The sequence below is a fragment of the Mytilus californianus genome, unplaced genomic scaffold (assembly GCF_021869535.1).
Source record: "Mytilus californianus isolate M0D057914Y unplaced genomic scaffold, xbMytCali1.0.p SCAF_11, whole genome shotgun sequence".
Classification (NCBI taxonomy): domain Eukaryota; kingdom Metazoa; phylum Mollusca; class Bivalvia; order Mytilida; family Mytilidae; genus Mytilus; species Mytilus californianus.
Genome location: NW_026262593.1, coordinates 23459457 through 23484061, shown reverse-complemented (window position 1 = coordinate 23484061; position 24605 = coordinate 23459457). Strand labels below are relative to the sequence as shown.

Genomic DNA, 24605 nt, shown 5'->3' with positions numbered 1-24605 from the left:
CAGTTTTTATAAGTGGATGAAGCCACGGAGAGAACCGTCGACCTTCGGCAGGAAAACTTACAATCCTTGTCAATGAACATTGGCTTTTTCAAGATTTCCCTTTATCAGGAACGCTTAAAACCAAATATACGGAAGCCACGGATGTGTAAGAGCCGACACAGTTGAATATGACCAAAAAGGACCTCAACTAAAAGTCAAATCTATCTAAGTTCAACTTTGTCTAGAGGAGCTAAATCCTTAGTTTCTTAATCATTCATAGATTCATAAACGGGAAATTAAAAAAAAAGGTTTGTTACTAATCATGTCCGTACCATAGTACTGACTACTGAGTTGATGATACCCTCGGTTACTGACCCAGTGCTGTAAAACATGAAAATGAAATTGAGAATGGAAACGGGGAATGTATCAAATAGACAACAACCCGACCAAAGAGTAAAAAACAGCCAAAGGCCACCAATAGGTCTTTAACACAGCGAGAATATCCCGCACAGCTGACCCCCAAACAATAATGTATACTAGTTTAGCGAAAATTGACGTAAACTTCGAAACATATAAATGAAATAAAATTAAAAAAAACATAAAAGACTAACAAAGAAAGGCAACAGTAGTATACCGCTGTTTAATAGTCATGAATCGATTTAACTGAAACAAATCCGGGTCACAGACCAAAACCGAGGGAAACACATCAACTACAAGAGGAAAACAACGGAACACTGAACTGCTACAATAACTAACGCCAACATACATAGAAACGGACTATTTGATAACAACTGCCATATTCCTGACTTGGTACAGGACTTTTAAAAAAAAATGGTAGGTTGGACCTGGTTTTATGGCTAGCCAAACCTCCTGCTTATATGACAATGTTAAAAATACCGCTAAAATGACAACATTACGTCACAGGAATACATTACAACTAAACGCAAGAACACTCAGGACAAAGACATACTTAAATAAACAAGAGGCTCTCAAGAGCCTGCATCGCTCACCTGTATTTCAGAGGAGAAGATTTTTAAATGTCAGCAAACTTGATGAACAAATTGTGTTAAAATTGTCTTTAAAGGGCAATAACTCATTAAGGGGTGAATTGACAATTTTGGTCATATTAACTTTTTTGTAGATCTTACTTTGCTGAACATTATTGCTGCTTACAGTGTAATATATCTATAATAATATTCAAAATAATAACAAAAAACTGCAAAATTTGGTTAAAACTACCAATTCGGTGGCAGCAACCCAACAATGGGTTGTTCAATTCGTCTGATAATTTCAGGGCCGATAGATCTTGACCAATTAAACAATTTTATCCCTGTCACATTTGCTCTAAAAGATTTAGTTTTTGAGATATAAGACAAAAACTGCATTTGACCCTTATGTTCTATTTTTAGCCATGGCGGCCATGTTTGTCGATGGATACAAACTTTGGATAAAATTTATAAACAAGATACACTAAGGAATATTAAGTTAAAGTTTGAAGGTAATTGGTCCAGTAGTTTCAGAGGAGAAGATTTTTAAATGTTAGCAAACTTGAAGAACAAATTGTGTAAAATTGTCTTTAAAGAGCAATAACGCCTTAAGGGGTAAATTTACAATTATGGTCATTTAACTTTTTTGTAGATCTTACTTTGCTGAACATTATTGCTGCTTACAGTTTATATATATCTATAATAATATATTCAAAATAATAACAAAAAACTGCAAAATTTTGTTAAAACTACCAATTCGGTGGCAGCAACCCAACAATGGGTTGTTCGATTCGTCTGAAAATTTCAGAGCTGATAGATCTTGACCAATTGAACAATTTTACCCCATGTCAGATTTGCTCTAAAAGCTTTAGTTTTTGAGATATAAGCCAAAAACTGCATTTGACCCCTATGTTCTATTTTTAGCCATGGCGGCCATGTTTGTCGATGGATCAAAACTTCTGATACAATTTATAAACTAGATACCCTAAGGAACATTTAGTTGAAGTTTGAAGGTATTTGGCCAAGTTGTTTCAGAGGAGAAGATTTTTGAAATAGTTTACGACGACAGACGACGACGACGATAGACGACGGACGACGACGACGATAAACGACGGACGACAAGTGATGGCATAAGCTCATCGGTTCCCGTTGAGCTAATAATATATATACATTACAACATGTAAACCAAAGAATAACAACGGACACCTCCCATTTAAACCACAATAGAATTATAAACTGTGCGTCACACGAATGTAAGAGGTTCTTGACTTTATAGATTCCATGCGTCCAAAGAGCTTTGCTGGATTTACCTTCATCAGTAACGTTCAAAGCCCAATATGTTAAAGCAAAGAATGTATAAGAACTAAAACAGTTGACGATATATATGACAAAAACATTCGTAAGGGTTCCGCGGAACCCAGTGTCTCGCCTACCTTTGCTGTTGTCTATGTCTTCAGTGTGATAGGGGAATGCACATAATAGATTTACAGTTAATGAAATAAAAATTTGAAATGTATGAAAAAAATGCTTGTAAAAAATGAATACAGTATGCAATCAAATCTATAGATTTATAAAAGAGTTCAAACATAAATTTATTGAATAAACAAATGATAAAGAAGATAATGTTTACATTTTCCTCTAGATACTATCTTTTGATTGTAAGAAGCTTCTGTCCAAGTTTGGTAAAAATCAAGGATGGTTTAATGCATAATAAATGTTTTAAAAACTTTAACTGCAGACTGTATGTAATGTTAACTGGAAGAAAAACTAAGTCCATTTATAAGTAATATATAGAAAAACAGGAAATAAATTTTTACAAAATTTCCTTCTAGATACTAGCTTTTGATCATAAACAAGCTTCTGTCCAAGTTTGGTACAAATCCAGGATAGCTTAAGAAAGTTATTAAAATTTTTAAAACTTTAATTACAGAGTGAATGTAATGGTAACTGGCAGAAAAACTATGTCCATTTATAAGTAAAATACGGATAAACAGGATTTTTGTTTTACAAAATTTACTTCTGGATACTATCTTATGATCATAAACACGCTTCTGTCCAAGTTTGGTAGAAATCCAGGATATTTTAAGAAAGTTATTAAAATTTCAAAAACTTTAACCGCAGAGTGAATATTTGTGGACGCCGACGGCGCCGACGACGACGGAATGTAGGATCGCTATGTCTCGCTTTAGCGACAAAAGTCGCAGGTTCGACAAAAAGGCATAAGGATAATAGCCAAATCCATCTAAGGTCAACTTTGCTTGAGGAATAAAATTATAAATGAGCCATTTAAGAAAGGTTGGTTATAAAACATCAGTACACCCTTGGGGACGTTTACAACAGATTAGTGTGATTATTTGCTTAGCTGACTACCAAAAATGTATCCTTTGATCCACAAAAAAATAATAAATACCATGCGAACAACACACACTTACTTGCATCGTTCATCCTGAAAATCTAAAATAGTACAGAAAAAAAGATAACACCCTAAAGAAAATCAGTAAATACAAAATCAAGGATAATATCACCCGGATGCCATGTCAATGCAATAACGATGAACTGGAAACAGGTATAGAAAAATTTTGAATTCAAACCGATACCGCTATATTAATTACCAAAGCCAAATATCTTACGATTAAATATGTCGGAAAGCTACCACCAATCCATTAGAGTAACAAGTAAAACCATCAGACATTAACAGATTGGTCTGATAGTTCCCAACATTGAAATTACTAATTGACCCGATCTGAGAAGAACAGATATCAAACAAATCTGGAAATACCTGCAGAGCTTTTCACAAACAAGGGAAAAAATCAAAAACATAAAATATACAGATTGATTGTCGCTTGCTTAACGTCAAGTGATAATTATATCATACAAATGCAGGACTGGAACGTATCAATAATTACTACACTAGGTAGGTTTATGAACTGGTGTATGTAGTGTTTCACGAAGTAGCTTAATAATATTCAATATCAACTGTATTTTGAATTGTATTGTAGGGTTGTCAAGCTAAAGCGATTCAGTAAGGCGATGGATATATATATATATATATATATATAAAAAACATGCAAATTTCGGAAAGTCTTGCTGAAACTTGTATTAACGTATTTTAGGGTTGTCAAGCTAAAGCGATGGATTATGGCGATGAAATTGATAACGACTGTGACGGTGAAGTAGACGAAGAGGAATGTGATGGCAAAGGTTTGTATTAGATATTACTCTTATGACGAAGGAGAAAAAATACTTTAGAAGAAAAGCAATTTGAATGTCAGTATCATATACAGCGCTTGAATATACCGTTGAAAGTTCTTTTATTTTTGTCTGAAAGCTGCCTTCCTAGATCAATATTTGCTATTCAAGAACCGTAAATGTTTTCAATGTTCACGACTGGTTCGTGTAAGGTTTAGATAGTTTTTGTTGTCCAGAACTACATATAAATAACAATGTTTCACGTAACCTCATAATATCTATCATTTAATCTTTTTTGATAGCGAAAAGGATGCTTTAAACCTATGGCAACATTTTTAAAAACATACGCGAACCTTTGAATTTATCTTGAACAAAATCTTGAACTTAACTTTGAATAACGCATATTTCAACAGTTATTATTGAAAAGTATCATAACGAAATACAGCTACTATTACCATGAAAGACTAATTGAAGTTGTTCTTAAAAATAAGCCAAGCTGTTTCATATTGATAATATGGAAAAATTTTCAACTAAAAGACATAAACAAAAATACAGAAATCAAACAAATGTTTCACTACACACTAACAGGAACGATATGAATTGAGTGCAAGGAAGGTTTAATAATGTCCATAATCCTACGAAATTATAAAAGGTGGATTTATGGGATCAATGAAATCTACGACATTATAAAACGTGTATTCATTTTGACTTTTATTTAATTAGTTGCTCACTGAGGAAGTTGCTAGATTTTTTTTTATCTGAATAGAGTTATCGTAATTTACAAGATTATTTTGTCAGTTAGTTAAACGATAGAAACTGAAAGTTTCATGTATTGTTGTAGATGACGACGGTGATGGCCGAGTTGATGAAGACTGTAGGTGCTGTGCTCCTCAGGTAGTAGGTATGTATCCTTTAAGATGTGAGGTTTGATTTCTATACATATTACTTGAAATGTGAGGTACGTTTACCATACATAAATAATGAACAATGTATTTGCTCATCAGCTGCCTGTTACTGATATCAATTATGCGTTCATTAATCAGTAATTATTTCAAATTAAAGATGTAAGCTGTACCCGACTTTGTCATGATTACTTAGATACATAATATACCAGGTGCTTAACCGATGATACAAACTATGCATATCTTTGTCACATGTATCTTAAAATTCCACGTATTTACACCAAAGATCCAAAAATTACTTTCCTTTGTCACAGCAGTCACAACGTATTTCTCAGATATCAGATATTTTATATTAATTTTCTTACTTTGGTACTTAATTCGTGGTCATTTTTATACTGAATTTAATGGTTAGTCCGTTTAACCATTTTGGTTTTTTTAACTTCATTGTTTTTGTTTGAAGTCCCATATATATATATATTTGAATCCCTTATATATATATATATATATAAGTGCCTAAGAATGTAACTTTAACACACTAATGAGTGTTATAAAATTAGTTGTTATATTTTATATTATTCACGCAATATTTCGCTAAACAAATTAGCTTCATCAGGCGTGTGCATCTCTCAAGGTGAAATCGGATGCATGACAAAAAAACATTTTTGTAGCTTGAACTACACAAAATTTGAGTGAAAGTTTAACAAAATTTATTGATGTTCTATAAAAAATATATGTATGTAAATTGTCTAGAAAAATATTTTAGTCGCTTATTGTTAGCTTGAACTACACAAAATTTGAGTAAAAGTTTAAAAAAATTTATTGATATTCTATAAAAAAAATATGTTTGTAAATTGTCTAGAAAAATATTTTTGCCGCTTTTTGTACATAGCAATTCTTAAATCAAAACAAATAGTTGTTTTAGTTAAATAGAATGAAGTTCAGGATTTATTCCTTTGGTTTTGGGTAGAACTGTTTTTCATCTCTCTCATTAAGTCCATCAGGTTCAAGAGTACGTAGCTGATGCATCCAGAACCTTTCTCTCTGTTTTCTCCTTTGGGAGTCCCAATTTTGGTTTACCTTAACTATTTGAAAGATGATATTTTCAAAAGTATGCCCTGTTCTTAAGAGGTGTCTCGTAATTGGACAGTTTCTTCCTTTTGTATAAAAAGACTGGTGATTGTTAAGTCTGATGTTGAATTTCGTTTCTGTTTCACCAACATACTGCAGCTTGCAAGTTCAACTAGTAAGAATATAAATATTATTTTCCGTTTTGCAATTAGATGTAACATAGATGTTGTATAGCTGCTTTGTTACTGTGCTGATGAAAGAGTGGTCAGTGTGGGCGACTTTACAGCACTTACAATTGGTTCTTCCGCATTGTTTGTAATGCAATTGCAAATGTAATACAAACAATGCGGAAGAACCAACTTTTCCTAAAATTTTGTGTAGTTCAAACTTACAATAAGCGGCAAAAATATTTTTCTAGACAATTTACAAACATATATTTTTTATAGAACATCAATAAATTTTGTTAAACTTTTACTCAAATTTTGTGTAGTTCAAGCTACAAAAATATTTTTTTGTCATGCATCCGATTTCACCTTGAGAGATGCACACGCCTGATGAAGCTAATTTGTTTAGCGAAATATTGCGTGAATAATATAAAATATAACAACTAATTTTATAACACTCATTAGTGTGTTAAAGTTAAATTCTTAGGCACTTATATAATTTAATGTAGTAACTGCATCAGTTTATTTACAAACTGATCCACGCCTAGATAGATTGAATGTTGATTGTTGCTATTTTTAGACACTATATATATATATATATATACAAAAGTCTAAATTGAAAACGACGTTCAAACCTATGATTGCGTTGGATAAAAACCGCAATTTTTATACGTGTGCATGCAAAACAAATTTTTTGGTAGAGGGGTCTAAATACAGCACAAACAACATTTTCCAAAAGACCAAAAAAGTGAAAAAGTATATTTTAACAAAACGCATTCGACTAACTGGTCGAACAACTGATGTTCTTAAACCCTGCTGACTGCCATTGGCGATTGCCAAATAAACGGATCACAAGATGTAACAAAATGGATCTTTAAAAATTAATGATCTAATACCAAACAGAAAATAATAAACTTGCGGAAAAGATGGTATACCGCAAACAAAAGGTGAAAAATTAGTACACCATATCCGGATTTCGACAATTATTGTCTCTTCAGTGATGTTAGGGATCGAAACAGTATTTGGAAGGCAATAAAATTTACCTCAATTTTGGATAGACTCTTGAATTTTAAAGAGTCGAAATAGGATGAACGGATCATATAAACCCGAAGGAAAATATAATACAAGCCCAAACGAAAAATATAAACAAGTCTAAATTGAAAACGACGTTCAAACCTATGATTGCGTTGGATAAAAACCGCAATTTTTATACGTGTGCATGCAAAACAAATTTTTTGGTAGAGGGGTCTAAATACAGCACAAACAACATTTTCCAAAAGACCAAAAAAGTGAAAAAGTATATTTTAACAAAACGCATTCGACTAACAGGTCGAACAACTGATGTTCTTAAACCCTGCTGACTGCCATTGGCGATTGCCAAATAAACGGATCACAAGATGTAACAAAATGGATCTTTAAAAATTAATGATCTAATACCAAACAGAAAATAATAAACTTGCGGAAAAGATGGTATACCGCAAACAAAAGGTGAAAAATTAGTACACCATATCCGGATTTCGACAATTAATGTCTCTTCAGTGATGTTAGGGATCGAATATATATATATATAACGCAATCATAGGTTTGAACGTTGTTTTCAATTTAGACTTGTTTATATTTTTTTGTTTGGGCTTGTATTATATTTGCCTTCGGGTTTATATGATCCGTTCATCCTATTTTGACTCTTCAAAATTCAAGAGTCAATCCCAAATTGAGGTAAATTATATGGCCTCCCAAATACCGTTTCGATTCCTAACATCACTGAAGAGACATTTATTGTCGAAATCCGGATATGGTGTACAAATTTTTGCACCTTATGTTTGCGGTATACCATCTTTTCCGCAAGTTTATTGTTTTCTGTTTGGTATATTATTAATAAATTAAGATCCATTTTTACATCTGGTGATCTGTTTATTTGGCAATCGCCATGGCAGTCAGCAGGGTTTAAGAACATCCGTTGTTCGACCTGCTAGTCAAATGCTTTTTGTTAAATTATACTTTTTCACTTTTTTGGTCTTTTGGAAAATGTTGTTTGTGCTGTATTTAGACCACTCTACCAAGAAATTTGTTTTGCATGCACACGTATAAAAATTGCGGTTTTTATCCAACGCAATCATAGGTTTGAACGTTGTTTTCAATTTAGACTTGTTTATATTTTTTTGTTTGGGCTTGTATTATATTTGCCTTCGGGTTTATATGATCCGTTCATCCTATTTTGACTCTTCAAAATTCAAGAGTCAATCCCAAATTGAGGTAAATTATATGGCCTCCCAAATACCGTTTCGATTCCTAACATCACTGAAGAGACATTTATTGTCGAAATCCGGATATGGTGTACAAATTTTTGCACCTTATGTTTGCGGTATACCATCTTTTCCGCAAGTTTATTGTTTTCTGTTTGGTATATTATTAATAAATTAAGATCCATTTTTACATCTGGTGATCTGTTTATTTGGCAATCGCCATGGCAGTCAGCAGGGTTTAAGAACATCCGTTGTTCGACCTGCTAGTCAAATGCTTTTTGTTAAATTATACTTTTTCACTTTTTTGGTCTTTTGGAAAATGTTGTTTGTGCTGTATTTAGACCACTCTACCAAGAAATTTGTTTTGCATGCACACGTATAAAAATTGCGGTTTTTATCCAACGCAATCATAGGTTTGAACGTTGTTTTCAATTTAGACTTGTTTATATTTTTTTGTTTGGGCTTGTATTATATTTGCCTTCGGGTTTATATGATCCGTTCATCCTATTTTGACTCTTCAAAATTCAAGAGTCAATCCCAAATTGAGGTAAATTATATGGCCTCCCAAATACCGTTTCGATTCCTAACATCACTGAAGAGACATTTATTGTCGAAATCCGGATATGGTGTACAAATTTTTGCACCTTATGTTTGCGGTATACCATCTTTTCCGCAAGTTTATTGTTTTCTGTTTGGTATATTATTAATAAATTAAGATCCATTTTTACATCTGGTGATCTGTTTATTTGGCAATCGCCATGGCAGTCAGCAGGGTTTAAGAACATCCGTTGTTCGACCTGCTAGTCAAATGCTTTTTGTTAAATTATACTTTTTCACTTTTTTGGTCTTTTGGAAAATGTTGTTTGTGCTGTATTTAGACCACTCTACCAAGAAATTTGTTTTGCATGCACACGTATAAAAATTGCGGTTTTTATCCAACGCAATCATAGGTTTGAACGTTGTTTTCAATTTAGACTTGTTTATATTTTTTTGTTTGGGCTTGTATTATATTTGCCTTCGGGTTTATATGATCCGTTCATCCTATTTTGACTCTTCAAAATTCAAGAGTCAATCCCAAATTGAGGTAAATTATATGGCCTCCCAAATACCGTTTCGATTCCTAACATCACTGAAGAGACATTTATTGTCGAAATCCGGATATGGTGTACAAATTTTTGCACCTTATGTTTGCGGTATACCATCTTTTCCGCAAGTTTATTGTTTTCTGTTTGGTATATTATTAATAAATTAAGATCCATTTTTACATCTGGTGATCTGTTTATTTGGCAATCGCCATGGCAGTCAGCAGGGTTTAAGAACATCCGTTGTTCGATCTGCTAGTCAAATGCTTTTTGTTAAATTATACTTTTTCACTTTTTTGGTCTTTTGGAAAATGTTGTTTGTGCTGTATTTAGACCACTCTACCAAGAAATTTGTTTTGCATGCACACGTATAAAAATTGCGGTTTTTATCCAACGCAATCATAGGTTTGAACGTTGTTTTCAATTTAGACTTGTTTATATTTTTTTGTTTGGGCTTGTATTATATTTGCCTTCGGGTTTATATGATCCGTTCATCCTATTTTGACTCTTCAAAATTCAAGAGTCAATCCCAAATTGAGGTAAATTATATGGCCTCCCAAATACCGTTTCGATTCCTAACATCACTGAAGAGACATTTATTGTCGAAATCCGGATATGGTGTACAAATTTTTGCACCTTATGTTTGCGGTATACCATCTTTTCCGCAAGTTTATTGTTTTCTGTTTGGTATATTATTAATAAATTAAGATCCATTTTTACATCTGGTGATCTGTTTATTTGGCAATCGCCATGGCAGTCAGCAGGGTTTAAGAACATCCGTTGTTCGACCTGCTAGTCAAATGCTTTTTGTTAAATTATACTTTTTCACTTTTTTGGTCTTTTGGAAAATGTTGTTTGTGCTGTATTTAGACCACTCTACCAAGAAATTTGTTTTGCATGCACACGTATAAAAATTGCGGTTTTTATCCAACGCAATCATAGGTTTGAACGTTGTTTTCAATTTAGACTTGTTTATATTTTTTTGTTTGGGCTTGTATTATATTTGCCTTCGGGTTTATATGATCCGTTCATCCTATTTTGACTCTTCAAAATTCAAGAGTCAATCCCAAATTGAGGTAAATTATATGGCCTCCCAAATACCGTTTCGATTCCTAACATCACTGAAGAGACATTTATTGTCGAAATCCGGATATGGTGTACAAATTTTTGCACCTTATGTTTGCGGTATACCATCTTTTCCGCAAGTTTATTGTTTTCTGTTTGGTATATTATTAATAAATTAAGATCCATTTTTACATCTGGTGATCTGTTTATTTGGCAATCGCCATGGCAGTCAGCAGGGTTTAAGAACATCCGTTGTTCGACCTGCTAGTCAAATGCTTTTTGTTAAATTATACTTTTTCACTTTTTTGGTCTTTTGGAAAATGTTGTTTGTGCTGTATTTAGACCACTCTACCAAGAAATTTGTTTTGCATGCACACGTATAAAAATTGCGGTTTTTATCCAACGCAATCATAGGTTTGAACGTTGTTTTCAATTTAGACTTGTTTATATTTTTTTGTTTGGGCTTGTATTATATTTGCCTTCGGGTTTATATGATCCGTTCATCCTATTTTGACTCTTCAAAATTCAAGAGTCAATCCCAAATTGAGGTAAATTATATGGCCTCCCAAATACCGTTTCGATTCCTAACATCACTGAAGAGACATTTATTGTCGAAATCCGGATATGGTGTACAAATTTTTGCACCTTATGTTTGCGGTATACCATCTTTTCCGCAAGTTTATTGTTTTCTGTTTGGTATATTATTAATAAATTAAGATCCATTTTTACATCTGGTGATCTGTTTATTTGGCAATCGCCATGGCAGTCAGCAGGGTTTAAGAACATCCGTTGTTCGACCTGCTAGTCAAATGCTTTTTGTTAAATTATACTTTTTCACTTTTTTGGTCTTTTGGAAAATGTTGTTTGTGCTGTATTTAGACCACTCTACCAAGAAATTTGTTTTGCATGCACACGTATAAAAATTGCGGTTTTTATCCAACGCAATCATAGGTTTGAACGTTGTTTTCAATTTAGACTTGTTTATATTTTTTTGTTTGGGCTTGTATTATATTTGCCTTCGGGTTTATATGATCCGTTCATCCTATTTTGACTCTTCAAAATTCAAGAGTCAATCCCAAATTGAGGTAAATTATATGGCCTCCCAAATACCGTTTCGATTCCTAACATCACTGAAGAGACATTTATTGTCGAAATCCGGATATGGTGTACAAATTTTTGCACCTTATGTTTGCGGTATACCATCTTTTCCGCAAGTTTATTGTTTTCTGTTTGGTATATTATTAATAAATTAAGATCCATTTTTACATCTGGTGATCTGTTTATTTGGCAATCGCCATGGCAGTCAGCAGGGTTTAAGAACATCCGTTGTTCGACCTGCTAGTCAAATGCTTTTTGTTAAATTATACTTTTTCACTTTTTTGGTCTTTTGGAAAATGTTGTTTGTGCTGTATTTAGACCACTCTACCAAGAAATTTGTTTTGCATGCACACGTATAAAAATTGCGGTTTTTATCCAACGCAATCATAGGTTTGAACGTTGTTTTCAATTTAGACTTGTTTATATTTTTTTGTTTGGGCTTGTATTATATTTGCCTTCGGGTTTATATGATCCGTTCATCCTATTTTGACTCTTCAAAATTCAAGAGTCAATCCCAAATTGAGGTAAATTATATGGCCTCCCAAATACCGTTTCGATTCCTAACATCACTGAAGAGACATTTATTGTCGAAATCCGGATATGGTGTACAAATTTTTGCACCTTATGTTTGCGGTATACCATCTTTTCCGCAAGTTTATTGTTTTCTGTTTGGTATATTATTAATAAATTAAGATCCATTTTTACATCTGGTGATCTGTTTATTTGGCAATCGCCATGGCAGTCAGCAGGGTTTAAGAACATCCGTTGTTCGATCTGCTAGTCAAATGCTTTTTGTTAAATTATACTTTTTCACTTTTTTGGTCTTTTGGAAAATGTTGTTTGTGCTGTATTTAGACCACTCTACCAAGAAATTTGTTTTGCATGCACACGTATAAAAATTGCGGTTTTTATCCAACGCAATCATAGGTTTGAACGTTGTTTTCAATTTAGACTTGTTTATATTTTTTTGTTTGGGCTTGTATTATATTTGCCTTCGGGTTTATATGATCCGTTCATCCTATTTTGACTCTTCAAAATTCAAGAGTCAATCCCAAATTGAGGTAAATTATATGGCCTCCCAAATACCGTTTCGATTCCTAACATCACTGAAGAGACATTTATTGTCGAAATCCGGATATGGTGTACAAATTTTTGCACCTTATGTTTGCGGTATACCATCTTTTCCGCAAGTTTATTGTTTTCTGTTTGGTATATTATTAATAAATTAAGATCCATTTTTACATCTGGTGATCTGTTTATTTGGCAATCGCCATGGCAGTCAGCAGGGTTTAAGAACATCCGTTGTTCGACCTGCTAGTCAAATGCTTTTTGTTAAATTATACTTTTTCACTTTTTTGGTCTTTTGGAAAATGTTGTTTGTGCTTTATTTAGACCACTCTACCAAGAAATTTGTTTTGCATGCACACGTATAAAAATTGCGGTTTTTATCCAACGCAATCATAGGTTTGAACGTTGTTTTCAATTTAGACTTGTTTATATTTTTTTGTTTGGGCTTGTATTATATTTGCCTTCGGGTTTATATGATCCGTTCATCCTATTTTGACTCTTCAAAATTCAAGAGTCAATCCCAAATTGAGGTAAATTATATGGCCTCCCAAATACCGTTTCGATTCCTAACATCACTGAAGAGACATTTATTGTCGAAATCCGGATATGGTGTACAAATTTTTGCACCTTATGTTTGCGGTATACCATCTTTTCCGCAAGTTTATTGTTTTCTGTTTGGTATATTATTAATAAATTAAGATCCATTTTTACATCTGGTGATCTGTTTATTTGGCAATCGCCATGGCAGTCAGCAGGGTTTAAGAACATCCGTTGTTCGACCTGCTAGTCAAATGCTTTTTGTTAAATTATACTTTTTCACTTTTTTGGTCTTTTGGAAAATGTTGTTTGTGCTGTATTTAGACCACTCTACCAAGAAATTTGTTTTGCATGCACACGTATAAAAATTGCGGTTTTTATCCAACGCAATCATAGGTTTGAACGTTGTTTTCAATTTAGACTTGTTTATATTTTTTTGTTTGGGCTTGTATTATATTTGCCTTCGGGTTTATATGATCCGTTCATCCTATTTTGACTCTTCAAAATTCAAGAGTCAATCCCAAATTGAGGTAAATTATATGGCCTCCCAAATACCGTTTCGATTCCTAACATCACTGAAGAGACATTTATTGTCGAAATCCGGATATGGTGTACAAATTTTTGCACCTTATGTTTGCGGTATACCATCTTTTCCGCAAGTTTATTGTTTTCTGTTTGGTATATTATTAATAAATTAAGATCCATTTTTACATCTGGTGATCTGTTTATTTGGCAATCGCCATGGCAGTCAGCAGGGTTTAAGAACATCCGTTGTTCGACCTGCTAGTCAAATGCTTTTTGTTAAATTATACTTTTTCACTTTTTTGGTCTTTTGGAAAATGTTGTTTGTGCTGTATTTAGACCACTCTACCAAGAAATTTGTTTTGCATGCACACGTATAAAAATTGCGGTTTTTATCCAACGCAATCATAGGTTTGAACGTTGTTTTCAATTTAGACTTGTTTATATTTTTTTGTTTGGGCTTGTATTATATTTGCCTTCGGGTTTATATGATCCGTTCATCCTATTTTGACTCTTCAAAATTCAAGAGTCAATCCCAAATTGAGGTAAATTATATGGCCTCCCAAATACCGTTTCGATTCCTAACATCACTGAAGAGACATTTATTGTCGAAATCCGGATATGGTGTACAAATTTTTGCACCTTATGTTTGCGGTATACCATCTTTTCCGCAAGTTTATTGTTTTCTGTTTGGTATATTATTAATAAATTAAGATCCATTTTTACATCTGGTGATCTGTTTATTTGGCAATCGCCATGGCAGTCAGCAGGGTTTAAGAACATCCGTTGTTCGACCTGCTAGTCAAATGCTTTTTGTTAAATTATACTTTTTCACTTTTTTGGTCTTTTGGAAAATGTTGTTTGTGCTGTATTTAGACCACTCTACCAAGAAATTTGTTTTGCATGCACACGTATAAAAATTGCGGTTTTTATCCAACGCAATCATAGGTTTGAACGTTGTTTTCAATTTAGACTTGTTTATATTTTTTTGTTTGGGCTTGTATTATATTTGCCTTCGGGTTTATATGATCCGTTCATCCTATTTTGACTCTTCAAAATTCAAGAGTCAATCCCAAATTGAAGTAAATTATATGGCCTCCCAAATACCGTTTCGATTCCTAACATCACTGAAGAGACATTTATTGTCGAAATCCGGATATGGTGTACAAATTTTTGCACCTTATGTTTGCGGTATACCATCTTTTCCGCAAGTTTATTGTTTTCTGTTTGGTATATTATTAATAAATTAAGATCCATTTTTACATCTGGTGATCTGTTTATTTGGCAATCGCCATGGCAGTCAGCAGGGTTTAAGAACATCCGTTGTTCGACCTGCTAGTCAAATGCTTTTTGTTAAATTATACTTTTTCACTTTTTTGGTCTTTTGGAAAATGTTGTTTGTGCTGTATTTAGACCACTCTACCAAGAAATTTGTTTTGCATGCACACGTATAAAAATTGCGGTTTTTATCCAACGCAATCATAGGTTTGAACGTTGTTTTCAATTTAGACTTGTATATATATATATATATATGATGCTCCGTCTATATAAATATCAATTGGCACATTCGTCTCTCGTCAATAATACTCGGAACCTAATGTTGGAAATTGAAGAAAACCTGTTCAAGTACATCAAAACAGTGAAAGGAAAGCTGTAGAATGATATCTATTGCACATGAAAATTGAATTTGTTTTGATAATTTATTTATCGTTTGATGTGCTCAAAGATGCGAAACTATTTGAAACACATTGTCAATAGAATGAATTTGATAACCAAAACAATATTTGTTTATATAACTTTCAAAATGTTCTATTTTTCAGTTGGAAGACGTCGAAAGAGGAATTTAGTATAACTGTACAATAAAGATTAGTCATCCACATAACGTTAGCCTTATATTTGTTTAAATCATCGGCACGTATTGAATTATTTTGATAGCGTCAATCAAGAAACTGCTAGACTTAAGCTACTAAATATGAACACCATAGTGAGCATGTGTACTTCGATGTAAACTACCTGGACCAACAAATTTAATTTGAGATCATACTAAGGTCTTTGTTGAGTGAACCGTAAAATCTGGACAAAATCGTAATTTGAAATATAATCGTAAGAATTCACTCTATATTGGACATGTGTACTTAGTGTCAAGTTAATGTGACGACGAATTCATAATCAACTTTCTTAACCAAAAACTTAAACCTGAAATGAGACAGGCAAATGGACGTACGGACGGACGGACAGTTGGACCAAAAACATATTGACTCCCAATTTCGTAAGACGGGGCATAAAACGATGCATAAGCCCATAATAATTGACAGGTAAATTAAATTGTAGACCTTGACAATACGTTGTAGGAATGAATTGCATTATTCCATAAAGGAGTTCAGATGCGTATTTCAAGATTTTGGAAATTTTTTTAATCTTACCATTAGTCGAAGGGAAATCGGGAAATAATGAATCGTGTCAACTTGCCTGTAATGTCAAGCTTGACATTTGGTTTGTTGTTGAACATTTCAAATGTACTATACCATTAACGCAGTTGCTCAATTATTGGAACAAGGAAACAAACGTTCAATCCAACTACTACTTGACAAACTTTCCCCATGAGAAATTGTGCAGAGAACAGAAATTCCCTTACTGGCATATATTGCTTTATACCTCATGTGCACATCACTACCAGGCATTTAAACCAATACAATTTGTCTTTCATTTTTCTCAACCAATAAACAAGATATTAACCAGAGGGAGTTTAGCAATACCAACCATAATGCATACTAATAGTATACCCATACTTGATAGCTGACTTCGACTTTGGCAAGTCGCTGTAGGCGCTTGGTGTTAATTATCTCACTCAGGCGTTTAGGTAAGTTAGAGATAAGAAGAAAATATTTGAATCCTACCACCGACGAGCATTAAGTTTATCGTAGGCAAATATAAAAGAAAGTGAATCATGTCACCTGGCCTATATTGATGAACTTTTACTTTAAGTGCATTATCCTATCCAAGTATTTGCAAAAATAAAAAGAACAGGCATTCAATCTAACTATCAGTAGACAAAAACGTTATTGCACTAGCTGTATTTGGCATCCCCTTTCGGCTTTTTGGTGTTCAATGATCTGAAAGAGGGACGAAAGATACCAGAGGGACAGTCAAACTCATAGATCGAAAACAAACTGACAACGTCATGGCCAAAAATAAAAAGACAATCAGACAAATAATAGTACAGATGACACAACATAGAAAACTAAAGACTAAGCAACACGAACCCCACCAAAAACTGGGAGTGATCTCAGGTGCTCCGGAAGGGTAAGCAGATCCTGCTCCACATGTGGCACCCGTCGAGTTGCTTATGTTATTACAAATCCGGTAAATAGTCTAATTCGGTAAGTCACATTCGTGAAAAGGGAAGGGTATTGTAGTTACGACATAAGGAACATATCCGATATCATTCTTCGTATTTCGTATTTATTTTGGCCTTAAAATTCTTCGTTTCGAGTGTCAGTGATTCCGAAATGCGTATCTGGCGTCACAAACACTTAGCCTCATATCTTTGATCATTGTTATCTATGCCTTTGATAAATAACCAGTTTATGTGCTGCTACGGAATATAAAAATAAGGAGATGTGGTATGATGGACAATAAGCCGTAACTATCCACCAGAAGCCAAAGGACGAGAATGTAAACAACTTTTAATTACTAGTATATGTCAGCGTAAGGGCTTCAATAATGAGCAAACTCCACTAAAAACAATTGTTCCACCATTTATTATTCAACTAACCATTCCAATTTTCAACATTAATTTTTTTAAAAATCAAATAATTAAACCGATACAATGATGAAATATAAACAGTTGATAAAGGTTATGATACAATATGATATAACCATCATGTATGTATCTAGTCAGAGTTTGGTTTGAAGAAATTAATATCAACGGGGTCAAGATCTGCTTTCAAATGTATGTCGTTTATTGTTGATCCCCATACAACAAATACCAGCTAACAAGTTTGAGAATCAAATGGGAACTTGTATATATTTGGTGTACATTTTGACGATAAAACATCGCCTACGATTATAGTTGAAGAACCATTGTAACTAACTGTTCCAAGGAGATCGTTATCTCCTCCTAATTGTTCATATGATTCAACGGAATTTAATAGTACCAATTTCGGTGTCCAACTATCTGTGTGAGGCACAACAATAGATTCTGCATTACTATAGGAAGACGGATTCCATGAAATTCCATCATCATTCCAGGTAGTCCGAATTGCAACTCCAGTGTCCAATGTTTCGTCCATTTCATCAAATTGTGTATTTGTTAGCAAAAATAGCTTCACCGTTATTTCTAAAGGCTGCGAAAAATCAGAATTGGGAATAACTGACTTTTGGTGATTTGTAAAAATAACGGTATATAACTACTTGATATTTGTAGAGGTCTGTCCATTAACGACGTAAAACAGTATATATGATAAAATAAAAAGTAATGGAAATTTAAATCTGATAGCTGTAAATATGTGCATTCTTATATATCAACCAACAACAAATTAAAACCACGAACATGTGACCAGCTTTGCAAGCAATGACCTTCAAAATGCTAAGGTAATAATCAGCTTTTCAATTTATAAATCACGATGTCCTGATTAATGACCTATACATGATCATATAACTTAATTACTTTTGTCATAAAATGTTTGCTTTATATAACAAAATCATAATCGATTAAATATTAACAACGTCTGACAATGAAAGCAATCAGAAACCATATTCATAACGTCATAAAAAAGTAAATACACTAAAACCACTTAACATCAAAAGGCACATTGATAATATTTATTCTAAACACAAAGGACAATCCTCTGGTAATGTTACAACATAGAAACGGCAACAATGATATAATGCGTAAACAAGATTGACCAGAACAAACTGAAATGTATAAGTGTTAGTGCAATCGTATCAAGTGTGGCTATAAAGCATAATTATCAAAAAGTTATGTAGTGATGTTTAATGCAAACTGTGTGGCAAAGTACAAATGCATTTTATGATTTTTGGAGGACAATATTATTACAGTTTTGTCAGTAATGAAGCATCAGTTTCGAGCATCCTTCCAAAATGAAGATTGTTTAGGTTTTAATTTCAAGGAGATAGGGTTGATTTCCAAAGTATTTGTTTCACTCATAGAATAATTGAGAAAGCTACTGCAATTTGAATATTAAAGAGTATAAATATAATTAAGACAGTTACATGCTAATTTTGCAAATCTCACATATGTTCGTATTATCCACCGAAGAATATCTTTATTCAGAATGAACTAGTTTGTATCTGAAAGATATTATTTAACTAACGCTCCAATAGAACTTTAGATTTGGTTAGCAGTATCTTTTTTATACATTTTATAATAAATTCATGTACTCAAAATTTGCCAAATAATGCAGTTTTGAGATATCTTCAGGCATAAATTATTTGTTCGTTTGTTTTCGTTTGTTTAAGAAATGAGATAAAATCTTAAAGAACACATGAAGCTGTGATACCTTGAATTTTGGTAAAGATTAAAAAACATATAAAATTGGACCTCATTGGAAAACATTTATGGAAATTTATACCATATTTTTAACTCAAAATTCTACTATTTTCCCTTTGAACAAACTTTTGTCGAGTTTGTCATGTATGAATACCCTACCGAGGGTTCACTAAGATATAGATATTGATCCCAGTCATAGCGTGTGAGTGTGGAATGTATACATAGCCAGAAATTAGTAGTACTTTTGCTAATTAATATTCATAAAATGTAAATGAGAATTGTACCACGTGATAATAGTTTGAACTGGACTGGCTTGATATCATTTAAATCTTTAAAACACGGATATTATAAGTTGCCCGTCACAGAGTCCTTGTTTATAATCACTGTGATATTTCCGTAAAGTTGTCAGGCGGTCAAAATCAAAACAATGAACGCGAATATAGTGAATTTTTCGTGTTTTCGTGAGTTTATTCTTCCTGAAATAGAGGCATTTTAACTTTACGTGGGAACCTAGAGTTCAACGACTACACATACAAGGTTTGGACTTGCTTATTCTTTGAACATTCAAGTTTCAAGTTTCACCCCGGCAACCTGTATTTCTAATGACCTTGTTAGCCAATTTTCAACACGAAGTTTCCAAATTTGACGTTTCAGCCATTTTAGCCTGTATTTTATACTGCAATGTTAAAAGCCTCTCGCTTCGAATTTTAAAATAGCTCAGGAACCTTGATTTTTGCAACGACAGTCATTATATTTCGTTTAAATGGTGTATATTGTTGTGTATATTTATTTTCTGCCCCGGCAACCTGTCTATCACTTAAATCAAAGTTAAAACAGACATTTTTTTAAAATTCCCTATCATTTCAATATAATTTCCGTGACCCTGATCCGATTTTTTTAGTATAATATTCAAATAAGCAAAGTGGCGTTGATTTCTGGATATGAAATACGCAGCCACATCCAAGACGTTAGATACAATACCTCTGTAGAGAGGTTGTCAATTTCTCTGCATGTTAGATAAGTAAACCCTTGTAACAATACTATAGGGGGTCCACATGAGGTCCGTTACGAAGAAAAAAAAATTCATTCCGTTCGACCGATTTTTCAGAAACTATCTTAATTTTTGTTTTCGATTGTCCTGAATATGTATGAAATATTTTCCAGGGACATTAGACAAACATAATCAGCCAGTCATTCCGTGTAGATGCTGATGTAATATTTCCCTTGGTTAATCGGTTGAGCATTTTACAGTGATTTGGTGAATACTTTTAAAGATAAAAAAAAAGTAGTTCAGATTCAAAATGGTATGTCAATTAGAGACACAATGTCAAATGTTAACCTGTTATTTGAGACATAAAAAAAACTGTTATTTGAGACATAAAAAAACCTTTTCATCATATTTTTTACAAATGTTGTAGTGATCATTAGATGTTCAATAGAATTAATCAGGTCTGTTGTGACCTTGTATTGCTGGTATTCAGTGATTCTTGAATCTTTACTGTAACAGTATTTTCGTGTGGTTTGTTTTTCTGTCGTTTAGGGCTTTAGTTTAAATTGACGTCATTCCTATAACTTCACCTTACTGCTTTTTATTTAAATCTTGTATGTATTGTGGTCTACATTTAACCATTATGAGTAGTAGGATGGAACTGAAAATTCATATTCCTCTTTCAGTGGATGGAACTGCTGCTGCTGTTGTTGCTGCTGTTGAGGCTGCTTCTGCGCATGTTTGTTTTTCATATGTCTTTGAAGATCATGTAGCCAAGCCTAAACGCTACGACATAGGTTGCAATGAAACGTTTTCACCTTTTCTGCATGTGTATTCAATCTCCTCTCATAGGTTTCTTGCGAAAATGAAGCACGCAAAACCGATGGTTATCCTTCGGGCGACATACTTTGAGATTTTCATCCCTCAAGACGAATGCGATTTGGTACAATTCGTTTCTGGTTACTTTGAGGTAAATTTGTTTTTCATATACGATGTCCACGATATCTTCGGTCAAAACTAGTCGATTGAAGTATCGGCAGAGACATTTTCCGTGTGTACGTGTCGATCACAAAGTCCGAGCAAAAATCCCGTCTCGTTTGTGTTGGAAATTTTGGTACGAACGTTAACTCTCGCAGTGCACATTCTCATTCTCCGTCCAATATACGGCTTTTGTGAAGTTGAATCCTAATTGCAATACCGTTATCATTTTCAAAAAGCAAAAGAGAATCCTCGCTCGATACGTAAAGGTAAAATTTACCCATCGTTTAGCTACAAGTTTTGCTTCAGGCATTCTTATATAGGGTTGATAAATTGAATGCAATGTTGTTTTTTTTTTCAAAATATTTTTATTTTTTTATATTTGAATTCTTATTCTTTTTCAAAATTTTTGATTTGGTTTTTTGATTTTTAACAACTAATATTTTAAAATTTTGGAAATTTTTGAATTTGAATTTCTTAAATGGAAATTTTTTTTAAAAACTTTTGAATTTTTTTAAATTTAAAATTTTTTTTGAATTTCAATTTTTTGAATTTTAATTTTCCAAATACGGACACATTTTCTTATATAATAAACGTATCAACAATGCCGTCTATGTGAGTCATGTGTTACTTAGGCATGATGTCACTTATGGGGAAGACGGTTTTCCATCCTGTTTGAGGATAAGAGGTAGATGTCTATGACTCATACAGGGTGTGGCCCCTTATAAGGAAATGACGTTACTTTGGTCTGCGTCATCGGGCAATATTCGGTATGGACTTCCGGTGACGTCATAGGGTCACACCTCCTCCGCCTCAGCGCCACGGGTTTTAGACTTGCATAAAACCAGTCCCATTCTACTACTATCAAGTGGTCCAAGTAGAATATGTTTATTCATTTTCCCCTTTATGAGGGTGTGGATGGGGAGTCCTTCAATTCTGTATTCTTTAATTTTTAAAACCATTTTTCTCTATTCTTTGCAGATTTTGCCTGTTTTTATCTATTCTTTTTATTTTAGCACCCCTTTCTTTCTCTACTCTTTATATTTTAGCACCCCTTTCTTTCTCTATTCTTTATTTTTTGGCCTATTTGTCCGTATTCTTTATATTTTTGCATTTCTTTCTGCACATTTTGTCTGTTATTTTCTATTCTGCTAACCTCATCCAGACCCTCCTTTATTCTTCATCCTCTATCTTTTTGACTACAAATTGATCCATTTGTTTTTTATTGTAGAGTATTTTAGAAGGTTGACCCTCTGATGACCTTAGCTTATACAATCATTCACACTACCTCATACTGCAAAGACATTAATCACGAGAGTGGAACTAGAACATAATGTTATCACTGGTCATCATTTAGAATTATATCCTAATTAATGACCTGTATGAGATTTAAATGGCCGAGCTATTCAGAAAAATTGACAAAACATATGTAATAGTTATACACCGAGGGATAGGTGTGTCTGGAGAAGAAAGCCCGACGGCCGGAGGACGGAGGGGTTTCTTGTCCAGACACGCCGTATCCCGAGGTGTATAACTAACTTACACCCAATGCTAAACCCTATATTTGTTAACATTGATTATTAAATGCAAAAGAACTGATAGCATATTTATTGACAAAATCGAACAATGATTTATAAGAAAAAAATTTTTTTTTACATAAAACCCCACTAGTAACCTTACTTTGGCTATGTTCTTTTAAACTTTGACAAGTGAGTAGATTTTACAAATGTCAAAGTTGCTGTTTTGCATATTCCCGTTAAATCCTGGTGCTAATATGGATCAGCAGTTCAAGATTGACCGTTTCGTGCATTCTTATCACCCAAAAAAAAAAATACATCACGCTCCTTGTATGCAGTTGTCAATATGGACGGGTATAAGACGGACGACATTTTGAGTCAAGCGTTGGATTTGGTAGAAGAGACTAAAGATAAAGGCAATATTGTAACCAAAAGTACTTAACTGTATTGATCAGTTTAATGAAGGTAATCATAAATGTATTTTTTATGTTACGGTTTTACAAAAAAAAAAGAAACCCCCCTCCCCCTTCTCGAGAAAAAAACAAACATTCATATTCGGACACACTGAGGGATAGGTGTGTCTGAATTAGAAACCCGACGATCGGGATCCAGGGGGGAGGGTGGGTCCGGGAGTTAGAATGCCTGTTTTTTTTTAAGATCAATGCTTTAGAATAGAGACATACGACTTGGATCAAAAATTTTACCTCCAAGCAAAGGAGTATTTAGAGAGCAATCATTTTAACTTCAAAGGGGGGGGGGGGTATGGTTTTTCAACGCTATCAATCAAATTATTTTTCCCTTAAAGGATTTTTTTTTATTCAAAAATAGATGCTTAATATTTTTTTTCGCTATTGGAATTTCCTAAAATGTGTTTTTTAATATCTTGAAACAATTTTTAGCACATACTTACAACTTCTCGTCCAATCAAATTGCTTATATTTGCCTTCTAATTTTCATAGTACATACTTTTTCCATGTACTAAGTAACTACGCATGAATGACCACAAGGGTAAGATTTCATTGTATCGTAATCAAGATATTAAAACAAAAATTGCTACTGGCTATTTTGAAATAAATGCTGTGTTCCAAGTCTAGGTTAGTCTATGGAAAGGTATATACTATGAAATTTAGAGCGAGGGGCTTGCCCCGAGCTCTTAATTTCATAGTATATACCTTTCCATAGACTATCCAATTTAGCACATATTTACAACTTGAGTAATCTTTTAATTGGTCTATTGATAGTTTATTTTGGCTGACTACTTGTATCACAGGTGTTTGTAAAACGGAGCTCATTAACGAATTTTGTAAATCTACTCACTAGTATCATTGTAAAATATGTGATTTCAAAAGGCCCTTCACTCCAGAATGAAAAGATGGTAGCTGCAGGTGTAAGTATGTATACTTATATAAAGCAGTGTTTTACTATACATGTTCTTCTTACAAGGTAAGATGACAAAATAAATTGACCAAAAGCAGGCAATAATTAAATTGCAGTGGAAGCTTTACATGTTTTGAAAACATTTTTTAATTTCACAGTCTATAATAAATTTGAAACATATAGATAGTTTGTCCCCAAAGATATAGTCTAGCAGATAGGCATTAAAAAGCAACTACAAATAGATCTGGGATTATAGGTTTTGTTTTTTTGTTTTTTTATTAGTTCAAAGTAAAAACTAAAAGATTTATCAGAATATGTTTATATATATAT

General features: G+C 33.2%; 1 protein-coding gene across 2 annotated transcripts in view; it reads left to right on the top strand.

Annotated features, from left to right (window-relative positions):
• The window catches only part of LOC127719750 (IgGFc-binding protein-like), a 53829-nt gene extending 38044 nt beyond the window's left edge, over positions 1 to 15785 (top strand). Inside the window, exons 2-4 of one of the 2 annotated variants that reach the window (XM_052225995.1) lie at positions 4079 to 4166; positions 4996 to 5055; positions 15724 to 15785. In XM_052225995.1, the coding sequence (XP_052081955.1) occupies positions 4079 to 4166; positions 4996 to 5055; positions 15724 to 15755 (180 nt within the window). In that variant the 3' untranslated portion in view covers positions 15756 to 15785. The remainder of the gene's footprint in view (positions 1 to 4078; positions 4167 to 4995; positions 5056 to 15723) is intronic. The other variant, XM_052225994.1, reaches the window with a different exon arrangement.
• Positions 15786 to 24605: the final 8820 nt, after the last annotated feature.